This window comes from Microtus pennsylvanicus, chromosome 1 (genome assembly GCF_037038515.1).
Source record: "Microtus pennsylvanicus isolate mMicPen1 chromosome 1, mMicPen1.hap1, whole genome shotgun sequence".
NCBI classification, from domain to species: Eukaryota; Metazoa; Chordata; class Mammalia; order Rodentia; family Cricetidae; genus Microtus; species Microtus pennsylvanicus.
The window spans coordinates 113,238,564-113,259,169 of NC_134579.1; the positions used below are offsets into that span (position 1 = coordinate 113,238,564).

General features: G+C 55.9%; 3 protein-coding genes across 14 annotated transcripts in view; 1 reads left to right on the forward strand and 2 right to left on the reverse strand.

Moving 5' to 3' along the window:
• Positions 1–13,269, forward strand: part of Pitpnm2 (phosphatidylinositol transfer protein membrane associated 2) — a 138,436-nt gene extending 125,167 nt beyond the window's left edge. For 3 of the 12 annotated variants that reach the window (XM_075979013.1, XM_075979021.1, XM_075979027.1), the window contains 16 exons: positions 270–459; positions 600–719; positions 1,546–1,778; positions 2,160–2,338; positions 3,490–3,660; positions 4,189–4,338; positions 5,218–5,382; positions 5,707–5,868; positions 6,624–6,772; positions 6,998–7,114; positions 7,418–7,534; positions 7,639–7,787; positions 7,895–8,044; positions 9,874–10,057; positions 10,135–10,263; positions 10,346–13,269. In XM_075979013.1, the coding sequence (XP_075835128.1) occupies positions 270–459; positions 600–719; positions 1,546–1,778; positions 2,160–2,338; positions 3,490–3,660; positions 4,189–4,338; positions 5,218–5,382; positions 5,707–5,868; positions 6,624–6,772; positions 6,998–7,114; positions 7,418–7,534; positions 7,639–7,787; positions 7,895–8,044; positions 9,874–10,057; positions 10,135–10,263; positions 10,346–10,669 (2,689 nt within the window). In that variant the 3' untranslated portion in view covers positions 10,670–13,269. The remainder of the gene's footprint in view (positions 1–269; positions 460–599; positions 720–1,545; positions 1,779–2,159; positions 2,339–3,489; positions 3,661–4,188; positions 4,339–5,217; positions 5,383–5,706; positions 5,869–6,623; positions 6,773–6,997; positions 7,115–7,417; positions 7,535–7,638; positions 7,788–7,894; positions 8,045–9,873; positions 10,058–10,134; positions 10,264–10,345) is intronic. The other 9 variants (XM_075979044.1, XM_075979049.1, XM_075979057.1 and 6 more) reach the window with 5 other exon arrangements.
• A 415-nt stretch (positions 13,270–13,684) lies between these two features.
• Positions 13,685–15,766, reverse strand: Arl6ip4 (ARF like GTPase 6 interacting protein 4). The gene is made up of 5 exons (XM_075979109.1): positions 15,228–15,766; positions 14,607–14,882; positions 14,413–14,530; positions 13,964–14,033; positions 13,685–13,879 (listed from the first exon to the last, which is right to left on the reverse strand). Exons 1-5 carry the CDS (start codon positions 15,382–15,384, stop codon positions 13,823–13,825), a joined length of 678 nt encoding a protein of 225 aa, XP_075835224.1. The 5' UTR covers positions 15,385–15,766; the 3' UTR covers positions 13,685–13,822.
• Positions 15,767–16,722: 956 nt separating this feature from the next.
• Ogfod2 (2-oxoglutarate and iron dependent oxygenase domain containing 2) lies at positions 16,723–19,379 on the reverse strand. Its single transcript, XM_075979118.1, has 7 exons — positions 19,082–19,379; positions 18,778–18,834; positions 18,301–18,414; positions 18,052–18,151; positions 17,589–17,716; positions 17,143–17,400; positions 16,723–17,073 (listed from the first exon to the last, which is right to left on the reverse strand). Exons 1-7 carry the CDS (start codon positions 19,208–19,210, stop codon positions 16,810–16,812), a joined length of 1,050 nt encoding a protein of 349 aa, XP_075835233.1. The 5' UTR covers positions 19,211–19,379; the 3' UTR covers positions 16,723–16,809.
• Between the last annotated feature and the right edge of the window lie 1,227 nt (positions 19,380–20,606).

Below are 20,606 nucleotides of genomic sequence, written 5' to 3' on the forward strand. Positions count from 1 at the left end.
AGCCTGTGCCGACAAGATAAGTTCAGATTCTAGGAGGACCATCCTCAGGCTGAATTCATGTTCAATTCTGTAGAGTAGAGATGCTGGCCTGCCTTGGGTTGAGTCTGTTCAGTGGCCCTGGCTCTCGGAGGCTGCTCAAGGCCTCCCTGGGAGTGTCTGCATGAGTGGTCTGGGGCAGGTAGCTCTGTTTGACCTGCTTTCTAGATGGGGGAGACCTTTGGGTCAAGCTCAGTTTACCTGCCCTCTGCTGACACAGCCCCTCCCCTCAGCCTCAGCCCCTACGGCCATGATGAGGGCTGTCTGTCTAGCAGCCAGGACCACATCCCCCTGGCTGCCCTGCCCCTGCTGGCCACTTCTTCACCCCAGTATCAGGAGGCAGTTGCTACAGTGATTCAGCGGGCTAACCTGGCCTATGGAGACTTTATCAAGTCCCAGGAAGGTGTGACCTTCAACGGACAGGTGAGTGATGACAGAAAGTAGGGAAAGACCTTCCAGGGTGGGCTGGCAAAGAACCAGGGGGAGCCGAGGGTGGAGGTGCTTTTCCCAATTAGCAACCCAGCAAGCAAGCAAGACTCAGGCCTCTACCATCTTGCCTCCAGGTCTGCCTGATTGGAGATTGTGTTGGGGGTATCCTGGCATTTGATGCCTTATGCTACAGTGGCCAGCCAGTGTCTGAGAGTCAAAGCAGCAGCCGCCGGGGCAGTGTGGTCAGCATGCAGGTACCTAAGCAGGGGCAGAGGGTGGAGCGGCCTTTGTTCTCAGACCCCCACTAAGGCCTGCTATCTCTGATGTACTGCGGAGACTGGCTGCCTTTCCTGCTGTAGGACACCAAGCAATCAGCTGGCCTGGGTTGTGTCCCACAAGCAGCATGCCCAGCCAGAGCCCTGAGGAACTGACTTGCACACCACAATCCATGCTCTGTCTATTCTGTCCATTCAAAATGTCCAAGCCCATAAGGCCCAGCAGGAGTTGCCCAACAAAACAGGAGGATGAGAGGGCTAGGAGACACATAGAGAGCATATGTCCTGGGTCTCAGGCTAAGTGAACAATACCCAAGGCAGGTCAACAGCAGCCCAAAAGAGCTGAAAGTGTACCTCAGTGTCCCCCAGCAGACAGATGGGAAGGACACAGGCGGCAGGCTAGAGCTTGGGGTCTTGAGAACCATTGCAGTGTGTTAGAGCCCAGGAGAGCATGTGGCTTCACACACCAGGGTCTACACTGCATGGAACAACTCTGGTTCTAGGAGGTGAGATGGGCACACCCTATTCCCCTCTTTGTCTGACCCTGATGTCTTCCAGTTGTAGAGTGGCCATCACCTGGGAGAGATCACTGTATGCCAAGCCAGTCCTGGAATGAAGGCTGCTAGGACTTAGCCAGTAGTCTGAGGGGCAGTGGGAGACAAGACTTTCCCCTCTGGTTGGGTGAGAAGCCTGCAGCTGGGCAGTGGCCAGCAGGGCCTGGAGTCAGGAGGGAGGGGTTCACAGAACAATGAAGAAGGGCCTAGGCTGGGGACCACCTGGCAGTGAGCCTCCATGGCCATTCCAGGACGCTGACCTGCTGTCCCCGGGCATCCTGGTGAATGCAGCACACTGCTCCAGTGGTAGTGGCGGTGGCGGAGGCTCCAGCCTGGAGAGTAGTCGGCACCTGAGCCGCAGCAACATTGACATCCCCCGCAGCAATGGCACCGAGGACCCCAAAAGGCAGCTGCCCCGCAAAAGGAGCGACTCATCCACCTATGAGCTGGACACCATCCAGCAGCACCAGGCCTTCCTGTCCAGGTAGGGTTTGAGAATGCTACTTAGAAGGAGAAATGGAGGAACCAGGGTACTCCTTCACCAATCCACATGCCAGTTGCATGCACGCTGTTATGGGGGTTCCTGTTTGAAGGACTTCCCAGCTTACCAGGTACTGTGGTCCTGTATACAAGGGCCACCCTTAGCTCCTGGAAACACACTGTCCTGAGGGTGGGAGTGAGGTGGAGTCGTGGTATCTAAAGGCAGGAGGCTCCCTGAAGAGGTTGTGACCCACTATCACTAGGAGTGTCCCAGCAGGTAACCCTGCACTCATGACAGCACAGGGCTCAGTCCCTAAGAGACCGTGAAACCCAGCCTGACCCTTGTGAAGCTGACCCTGGGTGACCTGCATGTCCCCCACTGCAGCCTTCATGCCAGCGTACTGAGGAACGAGCCCAGCTCCCGCCGCTCAAGCAGTTCTACGATGCTGGACGGTGCCGGGGCCCTGGGCAAGTTTGACTTCGAGATCGCTGACCTCTTCCTCTTCGGGTGCCCACTGGGGCTAGTCCTAGCCTTGAGGAAAACAGTCGTCCCCTCCCTGGATGGTGAGAGGCCTGCAGGGATAAGACAGGTTACATGAACTGGACAGGAGATTCCATGGGTCAGTCACAAGGCCATGGCCACATGCCAACCCTCTCAATATCTCCATTGCCCTTCTCCACCTCTCCAGCAGCTCAGTCACTTGCCCATCCCTGAAACCACTTCGTACCTCTCTCTAAGGTCCCCTGAAGCAGACCGGATGCAGAGCAGGTCAGGGAGGACAGAAAAAAGAGACCAGTCTTTGGTGTAGGGTTCACCCATAGAGACAGATGAGGCCGTAGTACCTCACAGTCTATAGAGATGGGCAGTAGGGTAGTATCCTGCCATCCCAGAAATCCCTGATCCTTGCCAGGGTTAGCCAGCACAGCCCCAGAGATGTGCATGATCCAGCGGCAGAAGAGCAACAGGTTCAGAGGGGCTTAGATGAACAAAGCTCTAGCAGGTGAACTATGGGGCTGGATTATAGGTGCAACAGCAGCCCCATTGGTGAGGGAAAGTCTTAGCCCTAAGGGCACTCCACAACTGAGCATACTCCCCAGGGCAGCTGTCTCCCTGCACAATAGGACCAGATTCTCACACACATGCAAAGACCATTCTGTGGGACTCCCTGCCACCCTGAGGAAGAATAAGGTGGCGCCACACATGCTGGTGTGCAGAGACAAAGTTCAGAAAGCTTAGTTTGTGCTCATGTGGATTAGAAGGGAGGTGCCTAATTCCCAGGGAAGACACACGCTTGACACAGTCTAGGAGTGGGCAAACATGGGGTGGGGGTGGGGGTGACCATGACTTCAGCCTGCGTTCCTATGACACCCAGTTGAAAATGTGCATGGAGCCCTCCGCTCTGCTGCTCAACACATTCCCTCAAACTGTCTTACCAAAGTTACTATCATTTCTCCAACTCAAAAATAAATTGGAGCTGGGCATGATGGCACATCTTGTCGCAGCCCGGAGAGACTGAGGCAGGGAGAGTTCCAGTTTAATATTATCAGGGGCTACATAGTGAGACCCTGTCTCAAAAAAATAATTATCTTTATTAATAAATGGACAATGAACCACACAGATCCCAAATTGATTTTTAAAAATGGCAAAGGGTGCCTGGGCCCCAGGCCCCCACCTACTACCCAAAGTCTCCTTTCTTTGCACCCTCCACTCCCAGTTTTCCAGCTGCGACCAGCTTGTCAGCAAGTGTACAACCTCTTCCACCCTGCGGACCCTTCAGCCTCCCGCCTAGAACCGCTGCTGGAGCGGCGCTTCCACACCCTGCCACCCTTCAACATCCCCCGATACCAGCGCTACCCGCTGGGGGATGGCTGCTCCACACTGCTGGGTGAGGCTTCCCAGGAAGGTGGGGATTGTTTTCAAGTTGGGGATAGCTGTAACTGCTATGGTATAGCCCCCGACACACTGGGTATTCCCAAAGGGAAGCAGCATCAGACCCCCGTCCCCACTGGGCATCTGTTCCATCTAAACACTTGCTGAGGTGCACATGTAATTTTCCTCCCTGACCCCTGTGGGGCAAGAGAGACTTCTGCCTATCGAAGCCGGCTGAGGGGTCCCAGCAACAGCCAGGGCCATAGTCCCTTCCCTACTGCCTAGGGCTTCCAACCTAATGGGGAAGGAGTTACAGGCCTTCTGCAAATTGAGGTGTAGGCCGGGCCCATTGTGATAGGCAGCTGGCCCAGAGATGGCCGGGAGTATGGGAGGGACTGGCCCATCCTCTTGCTCCAGCGTGTATCCTGGCATCATGTTGTCATGTCCTGGTCCTCGAGGAGCCTTGTTTGTGCCAGCATGTGTGCAGATGGCCCACTTGAGTGTCTGTTCTTGTCCTCTCTGCTCTCTTCCCGTCTGCCTCCAGTAGAGACCGTGCAGAGAAACCCAGAGCTGGTCTTGGAGGGCGGCTCCCTGGCCCCTCTCCCCCACGGGGACAGCTTCCTGGAGACCAGTGTCCCTGTTCCCGCGCTCACCTGGCAGGATGGGCCCCGCCAGAGCCCGGGCTGTGCTGAGTGTGTGTACCCCCACTCCTAGTGACTGATGTCTGCTTGGCTGCTGCCCCTTGGTCCTCTACCCCCTCATGCCCTCTCTGGCCACTCCAGAGTCAGTGGGACCTTCATAGCAAGGACATGGCCATGGGAAGTTAGTCCTTTCTATATATGATGATCTAAAGCTGAGGCTACCCCAGCTCAAAGTGGTCACAGTTTTCCAGAGACAGACAGAGGCTGTCCCAGTGTCAGATGGCATGTGCCTTCCCAAGGGTGCTGTTTCACCTTCCCGAGGCTGCAGGAAGCAGACACGACATAGGGCGGGGCCTCAAGCAGCCACTCCTCACCCCTCAGCTAGAAAACCTTGGTGCTGTCAAGGAGTTGGGCCTCTGGGTCTCCACCCTTCCCTTCCTGAGAGTGTGCAGGCCCTTTGATACATTATCCAGACTGGTTACTCCAGCTGAGCCCTGTTCTGTTCTGCCTGAAGCCTGGGTCCTAGCCTATGTGTGAGGGCCACTCTGGAGTCCCCCTCCTTCTCGGTCCTCAGCCTACACACAGCATCTTAGGAAACTGCCCAAGGCCCCTGCCAAGGCCATGCTAATAACCTGTGGGCTGGTCCATGCTGGTCCAAGAGAGCAACTGTGGAACCAAATATAGGAAGAAGTGGCCAAGGAGGGCAGGAACCCATGCCTTGCCTCCCTGCCCCATGTCTGTGTCCATCTGTCCACCCTTCTTTGCCCAGCCCTCCCCCTCCCTGCCTCAGCTCAGGCCCTTGGCTCTCAAGGCCCTAAACCAGCTGCACCCTGGTCACATCGGACCCGGCAAGCTGGCCTCTCCCATTGCTGGGAGACCTAGGGTCAGGCAGGGCTTCTCTTACCTGAATCTCTGTCCCTGTCCCTCCACAGCGGATGCGCTCCAGACTCACAACACAGTCTTCCAAGAGCATGCAGCCCCCTCATCACCTGGCACAGCCTCTACCAGCCGTGGTTTCCGCAGAGCCAGTGAGATCAGCATTGCCAGTCAGGTGTCAGGCATGGCTGAGAACTACACAGCATCCAGCATTGCCCAGAGTGAGTGCTGTCCCTGAGGACAGGGTGATAGCAGTGTCTAGCTGGCAGGAAGTGGGTGCTAAACCCCTGCAGGACCAAGGTACTTCCACACAGTGGCTGGTCAGTAGTACCAGCCTGCGGTGACCTCACTAGGAGGGTGTGGTCAGAGCAGTTGGGCAAGACTGGGAACTCTGCAGGAGTTTCTAAGGTTTCAACTTTCTTTAGGGTCTTCCCTTGGTTGGGTCCTAGCTCTTTCCTCATATCCTCTCTGCTCTGTTACCAATGTAGGGGACCCTGGTGTATGTGTGTGTGTGGCTCAACCATTCCCCTGTTCTTGCTCCTCAGAGGGTCCCTCGTCGCTCAGCCACACCCCCAGTGTCAGGCGCCTATCTTTGCTCGCCCTGCCCTCCCCATCCCCTACCACTCAGGGTCCCCGTGCCAGGGCAAGGCAGGTGAGCCCCAACCTGGAGAGGTTCCCCTGCCTCCCTGACTTGGACATCGGAGAAGGTACCCCAGCCACAGCACTTTCCCCTCTAACCCAAGATCACTCACTGTTGCCAGGCATGTCTTAGAAGCCCACGGCTAGGCCCTGTCTGCTGGCTCCTGCTGAGGTTAACAGGGCACACTGCCTTGGGTGGGGAGGAGAGGGCGGTGCTGGAGCTACCTGGGAGTCCTATCTTGCAGGCCATGGGGAGAACTCAGGGGAGCTAGGCCTCATGAAACAGGCACCAGCATATGGGCACCTATGTGCGGTCACCAGGCATGGCATTCCTCATGCTATTTCTCCCTTGAGGGAGGACACTGAGATCCCTGGACCTCACACTCACCCTTCCCCCTCTGCAGCAGGCAAGAGACTGAAAAGACAGCGAGCTTGCAGAATTGTCAAGCCAAGGTCTCTGTGCCTCCTTTCACTTGTCCAAGCCTTGAAGCAGTGAAAACAGAGAGAGCCTGGGCAGGGTCTAGGGAAGGGCCACTTCTCTGCCATCAACAGCACTGGGACCGCGTATCCTCCTCCAGAAATCCTCATGCCCCTTGGCATTGCCACGTGGTTTTTTTACTCCAGGTGGCAAGGCTACCTGAGGGCACTTTGTACACATTCTTGCTTGCCTGCCACCAGCCTGGGAGAAAACCTGCTTTGACTGCACCTGGAGGGAGGGCTAGTCTGAGGTGAACAGGCCTGAATGCCAGGTGACTCACTCGGGCCTCCGTCCTGGACTCCAAGAGTGCAATCACAACCCTTCCTCCTGGCTTTTTCCCGGCAGTTGCTGCCAAGTGGTGGGGCCAGAAGCGAATTGACTATGCCCTGTACTGCCCCGACGCCCTCACAGCCTTCCCCACAGTGGCCCTGCCCCACCTCTTCCACGCCAGCTACTGGGAGTCCACCGATGTAGTCTCCTTTCTGCTGAGACAGGTACCTACTACCCAGGCACAACTGGGCCTTACACTGGGTGCCTGGAGCCTACAGAGTGCTGGGGTGGGGCAGCGTGCACACGCACAGCAGAGATGGGAGCTGGTTGGAGTTAGGGCTTTGCTAGACCCTGCCAGATGTCCATTGCCAGCTCCTGGAGATGCTGGGCCTTTTCCAGAGCAGCCATCTAAGCTTGAGCCTGCCCCCCAGCCTGACTCTGTTCCCCAGGTCATGCGGCATGACAGCTCCAGCATCCTGGAGCTGGACGGCAAGGAGGTATCAGTATTCACACCTTCACAACCCAGAGAGAAGTGGCAGCGCAAGAGGACCCATGTGAAGCTGCGGGTGAGGGTCTTCCGGGTGTCTAGGCCCTAGACGTCATCCTATTTATTCCCATGAAATAAGAAGCTACATCACACTGCTGTGAGCCATCTCATCTGACCAATGAGGAGTGAGGTAGGAGCTGGGAGGGAAGAAAGCACAGCAAGATTGTCTCCCTCTCTGGCTGGTTATTGGCTGGACCCAGCATGGGCTACCTAGCTCAGAACCCAAGCTCAGCCCTCAGACCCACTCACAGAGGTATTAACTGAGCCTAGAAGACCCCAGCTCCATCCCCCCTCCTCGCCTCACCTTGCATTCCCTCCCCAGAATGTGACAGCCAACCACCGGATCAATGATGCAGTTGCCAATGAGGATGGCCCACAGATTGTGACAGGCCGGTTCATGTATGGGCCCTTGGACATGGTCACCCTGACTGGGGAGAAGGTGAGGACCTGGTGCCTGGGGTAGTCCTTCCATTCTCCTGGCAGGGTCCAGGGACTGAGGCCTGGCCATGGCCGGTTTGTAAGCAGCGTTCCTGGTGGTTTCAGGTGGATGTGCACATCATGATGCAGCCACCCTCAGGTGAGTGGCTTTACCTGGACACTCTGGTCACCAACAGCAGTGGGCGTGTCTCCTACACCATTCCAGAAACACACCGCCTGGGGGTGGGCGTCTATCCCATCAAGATGGTGGTCAGGTATGTGCCTCTGGTGTGGCAGGCAGAGCAAGGTCAGCCTCGAATGTGGGAGGGTGGGGCTGGGAGTAGGCCCTGGCTAGTTCTGATGAGCTATCCCTGACCACCAGGGGAGACCACACCTTTGCCGATAGCTACATCACCGTGCTCCCCAAGGGCACAGAGTTTGTGGTCTTCAGTATCGATGGCTCCTTTGCTGCCAGTGTGTCCATCATGGGCAGCGACCCCAAGGTGCGCGCGGGAGCTGTGGACGTGGTGCGGTGAGTGGCCTTTAGGGGCCTGGTATGGCTGTTAGAAGGTGGGTGGGCTGCAAGCCAAGTGAAGGATACGGCACACAGCACAGCCTTGAGGACCTGAGCCGGTGCCGCCACTGACTGGTGTACCATCAAACAAGCTGTCGGCACACTTAATGCCAATCCAGTACCAAGGATGCCTCCTTTGAGGGTACCTAGAGTACCTGCCTCCCAAGCTCAGTCCAGAGAGCTTTGACACTGCTGTTTACCCTCACACCACTGTTCAACCCTGGCCAAGATGCATTTCTTCTTTTCTGGGTGGTGCTAGGCACTGGACCGGGGCCTTGCTCATACAAGGCAAGTGTAGGCACTCTCCCATGCACAACCCTCGACCTCCTTGCACTTTTTGAGACAGGGTCTCACTCACTAAATAATTGCCTAGGCTGCCTTGAATTTGCCACCCCCCTGCCTCAGCCTTCTGAGTATCTGGGATTACCATCAGGGCAGGTGGGCACCACAAGGACTAACTAAAGAAGTACTTTTTTTTTAATTGATTTTTATTGAGCTCTACATTTTTCTCTGCTCCCCTCCCTGTCTCTTCCCTCCCCTTCAATCCTCTCCCAAGGTCCCCATGCTCCCAATTTACTCAAGAGATCTTATCTTTTTCTATTTCCCATGTAGATTAGATCCAGGTAGTCTCTCTTAGGGTCTTCATTGTTGTCTAAATTCTCTGGGATTGTGGTTTGTAGGCTGGTTTTCTTTGCTTTATGTTTAAAAGCCACTTATGAGTAAGTACATGTGATATTTGTCTTTCTGTGTGTGGGTTACCTCAATATGATGTTTTCTAGCTCCATCCATTTGCCTGCAAATTTCATGATGATAATTTTTTCTGCTGTGTAGTACTCCATTGTGTAAATGTACCACACTTTCCTTATCCACTCTTCAATCGAGGGGCATTTAGGTTGTTTCCAGGCTCTGGCTTTGACAAACAATGCCTCTATGAACATAGTTGAGCACATGTCCTTGTGGCACGATTGAGCATCCTTTGGATATATACCCCAAAGTGGTATTGCTGGGTCTTGAGGAAGGTTATTTCCTAATTTTCTGAGAAATTGCCATACTGATATTCAAAGGGGCTGTACCATCTTGCATTCCCACCAGCAATGCAGGAGTGTTCCCTTTTCCCCACAACCTCTCAAGCATAAGTTGTCATCAGTGTTTTTGATCTTGGCCATTCTTATAGGTGTAAGATGGAATCTCAGAGTTGTTTTGATTTGCATTTCTCTAATGACTAAGGATGTTGAGTATTTCCTTAAGTGTCTTTCAGCCATTTTCGATTCCTCTGTTGAGAGTTCTCTGTTTGGGTCTGTACTCCATTTTTTTTAATTGAATTATGTGACCTTTTGGTGTCCAATTTCTTGAGTTCTTTGTATATTTTGGAGATCAGACCTCTGTCTGATGTGGGGTTAGTGAAGATCTTTTCCAATTCTGTAGGCTGTTGCTTTGTCTTGTTGACTGTGTCCTTTGCTTTACAGAAGCTTTTCAGTTTCAGGAGGTCCCATTTATTGTTTCTCTCAGTGATTGTGCTGCTGGGGTTATGTTTAGGAAGTGGTTCTCTGTGCCAATGCGTTCAAGTGTACTTCCCACTTTCTCTTCTATGAAGTTCAGTGTGGCTGGCTTTATGTTGAGGTCTTTGATCCATTTGGACTGGAGTTTTGTGCATGGTGATAGATATGGATCTATTTTCATTTGAAGAAGTACTTTTCAATGGCCCAAATGAGCTCTAGCTGGGCAGGAGAGAAGGAGGCTCAAGGAGGAGAGCAGCCATGGGACACACCTGCCCCTTGCCTCTGCAGACACTGGCAGGACCTGGGCTACCTCATCATCTATGTAACTGGCCGACCGGACATGCAGAAGCAGCGGGTAGTGGCATGGCTGGCTCAGCACAACTTCCCTCACGGCGTGGTGTCCTTCTGTGATGGCCTGGTGCATGACCCGCTGCGGCACAAGGCTAACTTCCTGAAGCTGCTCATCTCTGAGGTGGGGCCTGGGAGCACTGGGTTAAGGAGGGGAGGGCTAGAAGACCCAGCCTGTGCCCATGGTTGTCTTATCCATAGTTGCATCTGCGTGCGCATGCGGCCTACGGTTCCACAAAGGATGTGGCAGTCTATAACTCCATCAGCCTGTCTCCCATGCATATCTACATTGTGGGCCGGCCCACCAAGAAGCTGCAGCAACAGTGCCAGGTGAGTCGGGCACACTGAAGGGACGTGGGGAGCTTGGGGAGTACCAGGCTGCTTAACAACCTACCCCATCGCTCCTCTACAGTTCATCACAGACGGCTATGCGGCACACCTGGCCCAGCTCAAGTACAATCATCGGGCACGTCCAGCCCGAAACACAGCCACACGTATGGCCTTGCGCAAGGGCAGCTTTGGCCTACCTGGCCAGGGTGACTTCCTGCGCTCCCGGAACCACCTGCTCCGCACCATCTCAGCCCAGCCCAGTGGGCCCAGCCATCGGCACGATCGGACACAGAGCCAGATGGACAGTGAGCAGCGGGGCCAGCGCAGCATGAGTGTGGCGGCCAGCTGCTGGGGCCGTGCCATAACAGGCCGCCTCGAACCTGGGGCAGCCACAGGACCCAAGTAGGACACCATTAGGAGGCGCTGTGGTCTCCATGGTGCTAGGCCAGGGCACCAGCCCCACTGGGAGGCCTGACCTGTGCACACATAGGTAGCTGGGGACAAGCACAGATGTGGCCTGAGAGCTTGTCCCAGGGCCCCATGGAAGACATGGCCATGACAACACAGTCCTCCCGGCCTTGCCTCACGCCCTAGGCTCTGAGGAGCCCAGCCTGTCATGGAAACTGGCAGGATGTCCAGCCCATGATGGAAGAGGAACCAGGATGGGCCACCTAGCCCAGCCCGGGAGGCGTTCCTGGACATCTTGCCCTGTGTTGATCTCTCAGCCTCCTGGTGCCAAGCATGGGCATAAAGCCCAGCCTACCACCTCTATGTCCACTGGCGCCCCTTCCCATTTGGTAGCAGTTCCAGCGGGGGTCCAGCCTGCTTCTTGTTGACTCCGGTTCTCAACTGTCCAACCTCACTGGTTTTGCACTGGTTTTTGAGAGTGGAGACCTGTTAACCATCTCTCTTCTGGCTCCAGACATGTTGACATGCATGAAACCCAGTATCTGCTGATCCAGGGCCTGTCACCACACAGAATATTCCAGTGTGGCAAATCTTCACACAAGAAGGAGAGAAAGGCTAAATCTTAATTTCTGCCACTGCCTGGCCTGCCAGCACTGTGGCAGCCCAGTGGCAGTCTCAAGACTGCTGCCCACCCACCCACCTGCCCACCCAGAGCTCAGTGCAGTCCCAGGACTGCTGTCATTCCAGGTCCTGAGCACAGCACAGGCGCAAGGCCAGCACAGTGCTTAGCCAGTTCCTTCCTGGGAATCCACCTTGGGCAGCTGGGCCTGTGAAGCCTGGCCTCCACCTCCACCTCCTCGCCTGCCATGGGCTGGAGCACCATGCCATGGCTGCTGTCCGCCGCGTTTCTACACCTTTCTACTTCTCCATCTGGTTTCTATAAGGTTTTTTAACAGGCAGCCAGCGGCTGCTTCCTTTTCTTAGCTCAGCATCAGTGCAGCCTGCTACATTAGGAACACCCAGCACTGTGACAGGGTCCCACTCAGTCTGGCCTGTGGGCCCTGCACTTGGTCCACTCGGCAAGCTGTGGGCTTCTCGCCTCACCAGACCCACAATTCCACCGACTTCCTACTCTGGGGCAGGTGGAGCTCTTAGGTTTTCTTAATGCCATTCTGTTTAATGTCTACTCCAAGAAGCCACAGCTTGCTTCGTCAGCTTAAGGGCAGACAGCCATTTTATTTCTCCCTAAACAAGGACGGGTGTCCCACACTCTGGGTCTGAGCCCTGCCTTCCCCGCAGCACTGAGCACAATTCTCTTGCACCTTCCCTGTGCTGACTGAGCCCACCGAGCTCAGGCCAGCTGTCCAGTTACGGGGGCTCTACCTGAGGAGCTGCCACACTGGACTGAGACTCAGGGCCGCACGGCTAGGCTGAGTAGGTAGGCGTACAGGAGCCGCTGACTTTGCTGTAGAGATATGTGCATCTCAGGGGCGTGAGATGCCCTGCCATGGTGGGCCTAGACAGAAAGAAAGCTATTTATTTTGTGCAGAGAAAAAAAACTGTCTGGAGAGGCGAGACCTTCATGGTCTTCCCCCTTAAGATGTAGCTTTGCTGTTTCCAGCGTTCTGTATAAAGCAGTGATTATTTTATGGACCAAGATTCTAAGGAACCGTCACAATGAAAGTGCAATATCTGCCCCACCACTCCCCACCCCTGAAGGAGGCTGCTGGCCCGACAATCACTGCCCCACTAGGGGTTCCAGTGGCCAGTGCCCCCTCCCACAGTCCCACCCCTTCTTGCCTCAGCCTAGGTGACTAGCCATTGGGAGAAGCACCTGGAAGCCTCAGGCCACCTGCAATAAAGGCCAGGGAAGCCCTGGGATCAGCGGGCTTGGTTTCTCCCCCTGGGCAGCCCCCTCGTGGCTCCGAATGTCCCTGCCTGCCCAGCCGCCAGCCATGCCAAGGACAACAGCAATAGTCCCCTAGGGCTCTCCCGGGCCCTTAGCCATAGATGGTGAGACGGCAGCCTTCCCCCAAACTTCACCCAAGTCTGCTTTCTGCTTCCCTTACAATTTCCTTTGGCTCATTCTCTTGAAGAAGCCACACTTTTACAGAAACTAAGAGAGGAAGGTCAAAGTCCCTTAAAAATACCAAAAATGTTTACAGTGTCAGGTGCTGAGCTGCAGGGCTCAGGCCTGGCCATTCGTAACCAAAGGGTGAGGCAGACCTTGCTGACTGCCACCCACCCCAGGCCTGTTAGAATAGAAGCCTTAGTCACTCCCTCCCCACCCGCAGTCCCCAGGACTGAGCCTCAATGCCACCCAGCACCAACCACCTGCCTTCTCTTTGATTTCTAAAGAAGGATTCAGCAAAGAACCCTCCCCCACCCCTTCCTGGTTCTGTGTGAGCTGCCCACCACCCTGCCCTGTGACATAGTCACATCTCAGCCCCTCCCATGTGTCCTTGTCATCTGTTTCTCTGGACGATGTGTGAACCTGTCCTGACCCCATCCCTGCTGTCCTTGCATCGTCTGGCCTGAGTGTGCTCTCTGTATACTGTGTCACAGTCTGTTACACCAATTAAAGAAGCAGGAGGCTTCCTTCTGGTCTCATTACTGTGGCGGCACCGTGGGTCTCCTGGATTGTGTGTGGGGACATCCACTGCAATGACACATGCTAACTAACCACTATGGCATCAGCACACACCTCACGCACAGACCCGGTAAGGTACGTTTGCTAGCCTCTGCTCCCCAGGGGACACAGCCTGGCTCCAGTGGAACAGGACACAGGCAATGGCCTGATGAGTTCAATCTAAGGACCAAAGCTGAGTTTCACTCAGCCAGGGTAGGGTCAGGTTTGGTCCTGGTTGAGTCAACTGAGGAGGAGCAGGGTGGCTAGTAGTTTTTGCTCACCACCAGAGAACATGCCAGCTTTCCAAAGATAATAAGCACATCTCTTTAGAAGTCAAATGGCAATAGTTCTGCCCCTCAGTATAGAAAGCAACAAGACAGGAACTTGGTGACCAAGATCATTTAATATTGACACCTCACTCTCCCAGTCTGGTGCTTAGGGGTACCCACAGGAGCAAAGGCAATTGGATCCATCTGTCTCCAAGCCACCAACAGTAGTTCACAGACTGGGGTACCAGGGCCCTCAGGGGAGAAGGCCCGCTCGCATCTGGAAGGCCAGACCGTCCCCTCGGGTGGCTTGCTGAGAAAGCAAACAGGATAGAAGCATGAGATACTGAGTGTAGACACCGTGTGGGCACAGCATGGGCAGAGTGGTGACACCAACCTTGTTGATCTCTCTGTGCCGTTCTTTGGTTACGATTTCCTCTAAAACCTCACCATCTCCCTTGATGAGCCTGGGGTGGGGGGGGTCAAAGGGGATCAGCTCACCAAGTAAGAGTCTGGGACTCTCATGTCATAGTAAAAGAACCAAAACCACCCAAGCCAAGGAACCCCAGGGCAAGCCCGACCATCTCGAGCAGGGGGAGCCTGGCCACTCATCCCAACCACTACTCAGGACAGAATGGAGACAGTTCAGGTAGGCTCTCTTTTGTCGCAGCAAGCATCTGAAAAACGACAAGGCACTTCCAGTCCTGCCACTACTCAAGGGGCACAGGGAATAACAGCTGGGATATCACACTACAAATGACCATTTTCCCCATATCCCACCCCCAAGAGCACATCCTCCCGCCTGTACTGAGGGCAGGACTAGCAGCTGTGTCTGCTGCTCCACACCTTGTGCGTCCTGTCTCTGGATCCACCACCTTGCGAATGACACTCTGTCGAGCATCCCACTCCTCCTTTGTCATGGGCTTCATAGCCTGGATACGAGACTTCTGCTCATCAGTCAGGACTGCAACAGAATACGGAGGGGGTGTCAGACCCGGGGAGGGCACCCTCTCCCCACCACATGGTGGCCCACATGGTACCTGGGCCATCGTTGTCCTCCCCAGCTGATCTGTGCCACTGATCCAGTGAGGGGCCGGGCAGAGCCTCAACCGGGTGCACCACCACTGCCTTCTCCTTGGCTTTCCTCTTTAGCTTCTTCTTCCGTTTCTTCTTCTTTTTCCTCTTCTTATCCTTGTGTTTCCCGTGCTTCTTCCGGCCATCGCTGGAAGATGAGGACGATGCAGAGCTGGAAGAACTGGAAGAGGAGGAGGAAGAGCTGGACCTCGCTGTCCTCCGGGCCTTGTGCTTGCTTCTCTCTGTGATGCAGGGAGAAGATAAGGCCTCTGTACCCTGCTCTGTTCTGGGCAGCCTCTACTCGGTAGGACCCTCCCGACCGGCTCCCCAAGAGCATCTTCGGAACCTTCTTTGGGATCCTGGAAGTCACTGTATGCCTGGCAGGGTGGCCAGGCCCGACCTCAAAGGCCCAGCACATTAAAGCATGAATAAGGCACACCCTCCCCTCCACAGAGCCTCCTCCCTATCCGAGGGACTCAGTCTGGGTTCTACACCGAATCCCTTGCTCCCTGGGGGCGGGCCCGACAGATGCAAGCCTCCCGCAGCGCAGAGCCGCACACCCCTTTCCCTGTCCCTACGGTCCTCACCCTCAGACGTGCTGCTGGCCTTGTGACCCTGGGATTTGGAGGTTGAGCAGTTCCTCGAGGCGTCCTTACTACTCTTCTTGCTTCGCTTTTCTGACCCCCGTCGACCCCGCGACCGACTGCGACTCCTCGAGCGCTTGCGAGAGCCAACGTGAGCCATAGCAAAGCGGGCTAGAGACCGGAAGAGACGCGTTTAACCTGCGGCTCCTCTTGGGCACGTCCGCAGAGTAGATCCAAACTCAGTGCCAACGGGGCCTGGTCCTCGGGGCACCTAGTACCCATTCCCGCCCGAGAACCTCGCGCTTGGCGACCCCAGCTCCTCCGACTCCGCACCGCGGTCCCTTTAAGGGCCCGCCCCGCCCACACGCCTGCGCACTGGACTCTGCGCGGCGGGGGCGGGGAACGCCACAGCTCTCCTCGACTGCGAGAAGGCGGCCTGGCTGCCCAGAGAGGAGTCGCGAGGCCGCCCGGTTCCCTCGTCAACCACCAGTCTACAGTAAGCCTCCGTGAGGAACTAGCAGCCTGTCGGGGTTTTCCGGTCCGCTTCCGAGGTGGGGCCGTCCTGAAAGGCCGTCCGTCCGGGTGTAGCTTGAGTCCTTGTTGCCTTTAGTTCCGGACCCTGGGTTCCGCTTCTGGCACACCCACTTCCAACAAGAAGTGGTGTCTTTACGTGGGTGGGAGTCGGGTTGTGGCCCTGCGCCAGCCGCAAGCCCTCGGGCCTCTCACTCTCCTGAAAGCCACCCTCCTACTGTTTTCCCTGGTTAGTCTGCCGGTCTGTCCACTCCACCAGACTGAGAGCTCCGATGGACTGAAGACAGCTGGTATTTCTAACGTCACTCACTGCTGGAGGTGGCAAGTCCAGTTGCCCATCATGAGCCAGGGATCATGACAACCAATTAAGGAATGAATCCCCGGCCTGTCGGGTGTCTAGCTGAGACTGCTCCATCTGGAGGGAGGTGTTTCTGTATCTCAGCACTTTCCCTGAGTACTGAAGTCCCCAGGAATATGTATCCCGAACAGCGCACAGCTATGTGCACCCCTCAGTCAATCTCCAAACCACCAGTTCTAAGCTCTTAAATAACAACAGGAAACAGAGGGCTGTTGTAAAGTGCTTTATAAATGTCAGCTCGTCACAACACCCAGGCTGCAAACAAATTCTGAGCTGCCCAGCGGGTCGTGCCAGAACAGAGGCTTGAACCCACTCGCCAGCACTGCTGACAGACCAATGAACCCCACTTAAGTCCCTGGGAGCCACCCTATCCAAGGAGTCACTGATTGAGTCCCCACCCCAGGCAGAGCTCCCCAGGGATCAGGCTAAGGCTGGACATCACTGGGAATCACATTCTTTGGGGCTCCTTCCCTTCCTGAACCTGCTCCACCCTCGACCCTCAATATTTCATCTGAAACTCGACTTGTCTTCCAGCAGTTCTGCCCTAAGACAGCTCATCTGTCCAAAGAGTGACCGGGGAGTCAGCATGTCCCTTTGGCCCAAGGAGGGTCATGGCTATAGAGTTTATTTCTGCCCTCCCCACCCAAGCTGGCAGTTTCCTGCTGCCATGGCACCACCGCCCCTGGGGGACCAGGCTCAAGTCAGTGCACATACATCTACCACGGCAGACTCCTCCCGGGTGAAGCCATCGCCGAAGCCCTCATCATCCACCAGCTCTGGCTTCTGGCAGCACATAGGACAGAGGCGGTTTCGAACAGCAGATGCCCGGAGCCAGATGACAAGGTTCCAGCGCTCTCCGGTGCCCAGGGGCCGAGCCCCGTGCAGCTGGCCACCGCGGTGCAGGATACCCTGGCCCACCACATGATCCACTTCCAGGGGTTCCATCAGGGCTGCAGGTGCCTGCAGATGGTAGGGTTCAGGCTGGAGTACTCATGACTGCCTGGGCCCTAAGTGGTGGGGCTCACTCACCTGGAAGAGGCCCCCAAAGTATAGGGCACCCCCTGTGAAGGCCTTGCCCAGAGCCACATTGAGGGTGAGCTCGGCATTATCGTAGTGGCAGCCCAGCTCCAGGTCCTGGCCCAGCGCATACTTGACCACAAAGGCCCGGTGGCTATCAAGCTGGCCCCCACCACACTCCGGGTACAGCAAGGCCAGCAGTGGCTGCAGGAAGCGCTCCCGCAGTGGTGTCACCAGTGGCTCATCGAGGCCTAGCTCATGCATCAGTACCTAAGGAGGATTCCCAGGCATCAGCAGGGAGACTTGGGGAGCCTCACTCTGCATCCCCACAATTCTTAGCCAAAGATGTTGCTAAGTGCAAGAGCTGCTTGATTTCCTGGTGCTCTAGGTTCAGAACAAGGTGACTCATGCACTCTAACTGTCCTTGTTCTCCAGGTACACAGGCAGGCCTCACCCACCCCATAGTTGTTCATGGTGTTGGGCCTTCCCTTGGGCATGTCCGACTGCTCGAAATGCTCCAGCTCCTCCAGCAGGGCCTGGCAGAACTCCGCGGAGAACACAGGCACCCTGTAGATGCGCTTCTCCTCTGAGGAAGGAGGGGCAGACTGTGGGACAGGAGCTCCCATTCAGCCTCATGAGCCAGCTTATCCGAAAGTCATTCTAAAGCCTCAAGCCAGTTCCCTCTGTACAATGGGAATAGTAACATACTCCCTGAACCTAGCTGGGTGATCCATAAGTGAACAAGAGAATCAATGAATTAATGAATGAAATTCCCTGGCAGACTGCTCCTCCTGGTGGCTATTTCCGGGCCAGAGATGAGAGTTAAAGTACCCCGCCTCCCATACCCAGGTGTCTCAAGCTGCCACCACCCTGCTCCCGCCCCCAGCAGTGCTGGCTGGTGATGGGGTTGAAGGGCCTCACCTGACACTATCTCCAGCTGCTGGAGAAGGCCCTCAAGGCCTGCACCGGGGGATGCACTGTATTCAGCTGCAGCCACAAACTCAGGGGCCAGAACCGTGTCCTGGGGCAGAACAGGGGGCAGCTGTGAAAAGTCTAGCCCCCCACCAGGGCAGCATCCTCCAAGCTCCCAGGAGCTTGAGGGTCGAGGGTGGAGCAGGTTCAGAAAGCGAAGGAGCCCCAAAGAATGTGATTCCCAAGCCGGCCTAGTACCTGCAGTGAGCAGTAGACATCAGGCCTCGCTGGGTGGTAGGTGCTGGCAATGAGGGCTTTTCTGGCAGCTGATTCCTGCCCCAGCCTGCGCCGGCGCCCCACTTCCTGCTCAAGCTGGAACGGCAAAGGCAGTTACACACTGGGGCCACCCACCTCCAACACCATGAGAAGAAACTGAAGTCCAGGAAGGTCAAAGTGGGACCCAGGCTGGAAGGCAAGTCTGCCTATACTTCTGAACCCGCCAGAGTTCTCTGCAGGTGTCAAGGTGTCCTGATAGCTGAAATGGGGGTGGTGGCCCTGACCATGCCACTCAGCTGGTGAAAAAGGGACGCTGCGGGGCAATTTGGTCTTTCTCAATCTCTCTCCTGGGCCAGGACCTGAGAGTGGGAGTAAGTGGAAGCAGGAACTGGAGAAAGAGGGCTAAGAAGTCCTTCGGAGTCAAGGGCTCCAGAGGAAGGGCTGGCAGGGGTGCCATACCTCCTCCAAGAGTTGCTTGAAGTCCTTGGAACTGACGCAGCCTCGGCTGCGCAGGAGCTGCGAGCAGAAAGGTCAGTTAGCAGGGCTATGTGACCCTGTCAATAAACATCTCTGAGCCTCAGCGCCCCCCACCCCTGTCACGGAGATGACAGTGATAGGATCATCGATAGGTCTGAAAACTTCTGTCCAGCGCACTCGGCACGCGTGTTCTCAGGTTCCTAGGGAGCTGCCATGCTGCAGCGAGAGGCCTCGGGCAAAGCCAGTCTTGGTGTCCGGGGCCCCTCCTGCGCCCCACTCCCCTCACCGGGCCATAGTCACGGCGCAACTGCTGCTCGTCCCGGAAGCGCAGGTGCAGCCCGTAGCGCGCCACGTACAGGTTCTGAGAGCAGAAGCAGGCACAGCGGCAGAAGCGTCGCCGAGCGGCCGTCGCCATGGCAAAGCGGCCGCGCCACCTGCGGTAGCGGCAACTTCCGGGTGAGTCCCCACCAAGAGCCAGGCGCCGGCAACCAAGAGGCCGCTGTAAATTCTCAACTGCAGAGAGGAACGCAGACAGGGCAGGAACCGGTCTAGAAGGCGGCTTCCCGGGCGAGGCGGCAATGTTTCCAGCACAGGACTGGAACAGTCACAGGATGCACGGAGTGCAGGACTCAGAATCTTTATTTTAAAGCTGCCCTATCTCCTGTTGGAAATTTCTTTTTTTTTTTTTTTTTTTTGGTTTTTCGAGACAGGGTTTCTCTGTGGTTTTGGAGCCTGTCCTGGAACTAACTCTTGTAGACCAGGCTGGTCTCGAACTCACAGAGATCCGCCTGCCTCTGCCTCCCGAGTGCTGGGATTAAAGGCGTGCGCCACCACCGCCCGGCTCCTGTTGGAAATTTCTTTGCGGAGCCGCCTGACGCAGCACTCAGGACGGTTGGGGTTCTGAGGTACGACCGCGGCGTCGTCTGTGCGGCTAAGCTCGGGTTTGGCCTTCATCGCTGGTCCCTACACCCTCCGTTCCGGCGTCACCTCCGGTGGTTCCCCGGTAGAATGCAGGCGGGGGTGGGGGCTGGGGTGGGTGTAGTCTGTCGCGGGCACGCCCCTCGCCCTGGTTAAGTTCAAGAACTTGTGTTGAGGTATTCCAGGGTTCCTCTGGGAGACGCACCACTGCACACACGGCCACCCAGCGGGCGCAAGGGCAGGTCTAAGACCACGTCGCTCAGGGGTAACCGAGGTGCCTAGAAAGGAAGGAAGTCAGTCGCCTGGAACGCGTCAGTAAACCTTCTTCATAGAAGTTCAGAATTTTTTTTTTTTTAGAAGTTCAGAATTTGGCCGGGCGGTGGTGGCGCACGCCTTTAATCCCAGCACTCGGGAGGCAGAGGCAGGCGGATCTCTGTGAGTTCGAGACCAGCCTGGTCTACAAGAGCTAGTTCCAGGACAGGCTCCAAAACCACAGAGAAACCCTGTCTCGAAAAACCAAAAAAAAAAAAAAAAAAAAAAAAGAAAAAAAAGAAGTTCAGAATTTGAATAGTGACCAGAAGTTCAAAAATGAATAACAGCTTCAGTGAACCCGTCCTGAACCCTCTCAGCTTGGAATGGGCACGGAGTGGTGGCAAAGCCCTTACCCCATTACCCAGTTTCTCAACTCCCATCTCTAAAGCAAACATCACATAAGGTACCAGCCTGGCACCGTGAAACAGGCTCCGTGGTGCAGTGTCCCTAGGCATCCAGTCAGGATCTGAGCCTGTTAGTGCCTTCGGGCCCTCCCAACACAGGAATCTCTTGAGTGGGGGAACCCAGCTGTGTCTTCTTTCGGCAGCTTGGTATGGTTTCACTACAGGGGTCACACGATA